Source organism: Cricetulus griseus, chromosome 6 (assembly GCF_003668045.3).
Source record: "Cricetulus griseus strain 17A/GY chromosome 6, alternate assembly CriGri-PICRH-1.0, whole genome shotgun sequence".
In the NCBI taxonomy this organism is placed as follows: Eukaryota; Metazoa; Chordata; class Mammalia; order Rodentia; family Cricetidae; genus Cricetulus; species Cricetulus griseus.
The window spans coordinates 5,516,145-5,520,785 of NC_048599.1; the positions used below are offsets into that span (position 1 = coordinate 5,516,145).

At 51.1% G+C, this 4,641-nt stretch overlaps 1 protein-coding gene across 1 annotated transcript in view; it reads right to left on the reverse strand.

The window, feature by feature from the left end:
• CUNH20orf85 (chromosome unknown C20orf85 homolog) overlaps positions 1-3,914 on the reverse strand; it is a 7,140-nt gene extending 3,226 nt beyond the window's left edge. The window contains exons 1-2 of the mRNA XM_027419820.1: positions 3,847-3,914; positions 721-802 (exon numbers count right to left, since the gene is read on the reverse strand). Of these exons, the coding sequence (XP_027275621.1) occupies positions 721-802; positions 3,847-3,914 (150 nt within the window). The remainder of the gene's footprint in view (positions 1-720; positions 803-3,846) is intronic.
• Positions 3,915-4,641: the final 727 nt, after the last annotated feature.

A 4,641-nucleotide genomic window follows, 5' to 3' on the forward strand; every position in this document is an offset into this window, starting at 1 on the left:
TTTCCAGGGAAGCCACGATCTCCGTTGGGCCCCCTTGTCTCCAGGCCTGAGGAGGGGTCCACACACCTTTCCTGCCTACACTCTAGGTCAGGTGAGAGCCAACTCCTCACTTCACAGAACGGAGGTGGTCAGGTGGCCTCCAGGTGAGGCTGAGGCCAGCTGGCTCCTCATCTTTGTACCCCCTTTGCCAGTCTTGTGCCTGGCCGTCCCCCTTGGAACTCACTGGTCTTTTTATTAAAACTGGGCATGCAGTGGCGGCCCCATGCACCTGACTGCTGTGCAAACTGCAGAGCTGGTTTAGAGGAAGTGCCTGGCATGCACCTTGCACCTTGAGAGAGCTCTGCAACTCCTCAAAGGAAGGAACCTCTGAATTTGAGGGAGCAGAAGAAAGCTAATTAATTTGTTTGTTTGTGTGTGTGTGTGTGTGTGTGTGTGTGTGTGTGTGTGTGTGTGTGTGTTGTGTATGGTGTGTGTGTGTGTGTGTGTGTGTGTTGTGTGTGTGTGTGTGTGTTTCGTGTGTGTACCTGTGCCTTCACATGTGAAAGCTGAAAGAGGACATCAGGTGCCTGTTGCGTGGCTCTCATCACAGTCATCTCCTCAGACTCTCTCTCTCAATTCGTTCCTGCTGATTATCAGATGGAAGCATTTATTTCCTGACAGGACTGGGTCCGGCCTGGAGACAGGGATGGGGAAAGAGCCCTTGATGAACCTTTCAATTACCTTCTCCATGGAGGTTATTAAGAACCCCCACTTTGTCGGCCAGTTTTCCTGGGCTTCATATTCAGCCTTCAGACGGTATTTCCTGAGAAAAAGACATTCTAAGGATGAAGAACTGCTTGCCTTTCTGTCGCACACACTGAGTGGCAAGCAGGTCTCCCAGGGATGTGAATGGGGCTGGAGCAGGAGAGGGTTCAGTGCCCTTGACCGAGCCTCCCTTAACTTATGGGGAGGCCCTGGTAGGAGGTGGGAAGAGATGGCACACTGTTGTGGTGGGGACCAGGAGGGCCTGGGGCTGACTGCTAGAAGGAGAAGGGGCTGGGAATACGAGCCTTCTTGTTCTGGAGGCCCTACCTACCCTTAGAGGGAGAGCAGCAAGTGGCAGAAATGGCCATGGCATGGGGTAGGGAGTTTGAAAAGACACTTAGCCCTGGGTTCCTGCAAGGACGGACTCAGCAAGTGTGGCCTTGACATCTAGATGTTGTTAAATGTTGTCCCCAGGTGCCCCACCTCTGCCCAATCCAGCCCCACTCCTGTCCATTCCACATTAAACATAGTTTCTAGGCACCTACAAGTGAGCTGTGCTGAGGGACGTTGGTGAGGTGATGTGTCAGGTCCTGGAAACATGAAGTTCAACTTGATCCTCCAAGTTCCTTCTGTCTGGGAATCAGAATCTACATCCCTCGTGTGTGTGTGTGTGTGTGTGTGTGTGTGTGTGTGTGTGTGTGTGTGTGTAGGTGTGCAAGTGTGTGTGAAGGTCAGAGGTCAACCTTGGGTGTTGTCTTCGGGGTTTCTGTTGCTGTGATGAAATACCATGACAAAAAGCAAGTTGGGGAAGAAAGGGTTTATTTGGCTTACACTTCAATGTCTCTGTTCATCATCAAAGGAAGTCAGGACGTCAGGACAGGAACCTAGAGGCAGGAACTGAAGCAGAGGCCGTGGAGGGTGCTGCTCCTCACAGCTTGCTCAGCCTACTTTCTTACAGAACCCAGGACCGCCAGTCCAGGGATGGCCCCACCCACCATGGGCTGGGCCCACCCCATCAACCACTAATTAAGAAAATGCTCTATAGGCCTGCCTATAGCCTGATCTTATTGGGCATTTTGTCAACTGAGGCCTCCTCCTCTCCAATGACTCTAGCTTGTGTCAAGCTGACGTGAAACTAGCCAGCACAATTGCCATTCTTCAGGAGCCCTCTACCTTGTCTTGGAGATGGGATCGCTCAGTAGGATCTGGGGCTCAGGCTACACTGGCTGACCAGAAAGTTCCAGGGACAGTCCTGTCTCTGCCTCCCACACTGTGGAATTGTAAGTGTTCACCACACACCTGGCTTTTTACATGGGCTCTGGAGGTCAAACTTGGGTTTTCATCCTGGTGGGCAAACACTTTCCAGGCTGAGCCCTCTCCCAGGCCCAGAGTTTGTCTGTTTTTATGCATGTGTATGTACATTTAGTGTTTGAGTGTGTGCATGATTTTGTACATTTAGTGCTTGAATGCGTGCATGTGTGTACATTTAGTGTTTCAGTGTGTGCATGCTTTTGTAGATTTAGTGTTTGAGTGCGTGCATGAGTGTGGACGTCAGAGGACAGTTCACAGCATTCTAGGATCTGAGCTCGGGCCATCATGCATTCACTGTGATCACTCCCACCTGCTGCTGTCGCTCACGTCCCAGAGTCTATTTCTCATAAAGATGTAGCCGACATGAGCCCCAAACAGGGGCCACAAACATGGCTGTAATTTCCCATGTTCACATCAAAAAGGAAGTAAAAATAAATAACTGTCATGAATTTTCATGACACTTTTTGGGGTGAATGTTTGAAATTTGTTAATTTTCCATTTCTAGTTAACTTCATGTTTGGCTGTGTCCTTTTGAGCCATGTCAGATACTGGAAAGCAGGTCTGGGGACTCAGTAGGGGAGGGGCCTTTTGGTCTGGGTCTTGAAGTATATCTAGGAGTTTGTCTAGTGGAGTGGGGGAAAGGATAATGCTTCCTCTTGGGGGTTAACGGGTGGTAATAAACACTTTTAAAACACTGGGATTGCTTGGTTCCTGGGAAATGACACTGTTTTCCACTTGGGGGAATTTTACTGTTTCCTATAAAACAAACAACTTGACAGTTCCAATATGAAGCAGGTTCTTCACCAGTCTCCATCGTCAGTTGTCCCCACAGGTGTTAAAGGAGGTGACAAAAGTCACAGAGGTGGTTAATAGGGAGTTTGCAAAGTCAGCCAGAAATCTGTCATCCCAGATACTAAGGTGGCTGCTGCAGGAGGATGGTGAATTCAAGGCCTGCCTGAGCTGTGGAGGAGAGCATTTAGACCAGCCTGGGCAACTCAAAATTCAAAATAAGGAAAAGAAAGCTGGGGCTGTAGTTCAGTGGCAGAGCACTTGGTCAGCACTGAGGTCCCAGAGTCATACCCAGTGCTGAAGGAGAGAGAGAAGGGGGGGAGGGAGGGGGAGGCATGGAGGGAGGGAGGGGGGAGGAAGAGAGGAAGAGGGAGGGAGAGGGAGGGGAGGGTAGAGAGGGAGGGACGAATGTTCTTGCATCTAAGGTCTAAATCAGAGCCTTCCTATTGTGGTTAAAATGTTAAATAGTCCAATACCACTTGGCATTCAAAAATATCCATTACAAAAGTCTACTGGACACAAATCTTTTAGAGAATAGATTTCTGTTGCTTTTGGAGACAAGTTCTCACTGTGTAGACCAGGCTGGCCTTAACTCACAGAGATCCTCCAGTCTCTTCATTTCCAGTACTGGGGTTAAAGGCTTGTGACACCACACCCAGCCCTGGGTCTTTTAAAAATTAAAATTTCTAAATTTGTTCTCGTTTAAAAGAATCTAGGAAAACCAAGAAAGGCCGATGTTGTCAATTATTAGCGTTTCAATTTTGTTTCTTCTTTTTAAATTCCTTATAGGAATCCTTCCAGTCTCCGCGGTGGGCAGGAGGGAGGGGCGACCAGACCGAGGTCCCTGTGTCCCTAACATTGCCCCCTCTCCTCCAGGTTCCCGATTATTCTAAGAGCACTCCTGTTGTGCCCAGCGGACTGTCTTCTGGTCCTGGTGGGGAAACCGAGGCCGCCAAGGTGCGCACGTGGCAGGTGAGAAGGGCACAGCCCAGCCGGCCTTACCAGATCTCGTCCTGGGCCACAAGGTTCATGCGCTCTGCGGCGGTGGTGCTGAGCGGCTTCTGAGTCATGGCTCTGGGGGTCCCCACAAACCGCAAACTGCCCTCTGGCCCTAGACTCTGCCTCCTTTGTCACTGGAGACCGGTTGGGTTGCCAGGTAACAGATGACGCTTAGGTGGAGGCGGAGGGACACCTGCAGGGGAGGAGGGTCCCCGGAGCTTGCTGTTAGCCTCTGCCCTCTGAGCACCCAGCCATCACCTTGTCAGTGCCCCTCTGAGAGACCTCTAGCCCTAACACCGACATCCCCACTCTTTCGATACTGGAAATTGCTCCCAGGGCACGGCGCAAGCTCCACCACTACATCCCTGGTCAGCAGTCTCCTCCTCCTCCTCCTCCTCCTCCTCCTCCTCCTCCTCCTCCTCTTCCTCCTCCTCCTCCTCCTCTTCTTCTTCCTCCTCTTCTCCCTCCTCTTCTTCTTCCTCTTCTCCTTCCTGTTTAAAATTTCGAGACAGGATCTCCCAAGCAAGGCAAACCCGTGAGCTCCTTGAGTAGTCAGGATGGCCTGGCTTGTACCACCAGTTCTCTCCCCTGGCCCTTTTCAAAACGTAAATGTCAAACACGGAGGTTAGAAGTCCATCCAGGGGCACGATCCCAAGAACACAGAGCTTGGTGATGTCTCTTAGAGAGAACACAATCGTGCCGGGATCCTGGGCATCATGGACCAGCACTGCCAGTCACCTCCAGCCATTGCCGATGCCACTCTGTCCTCCCCTCCCTCCCTGCAGAGCTTGGCTAGGA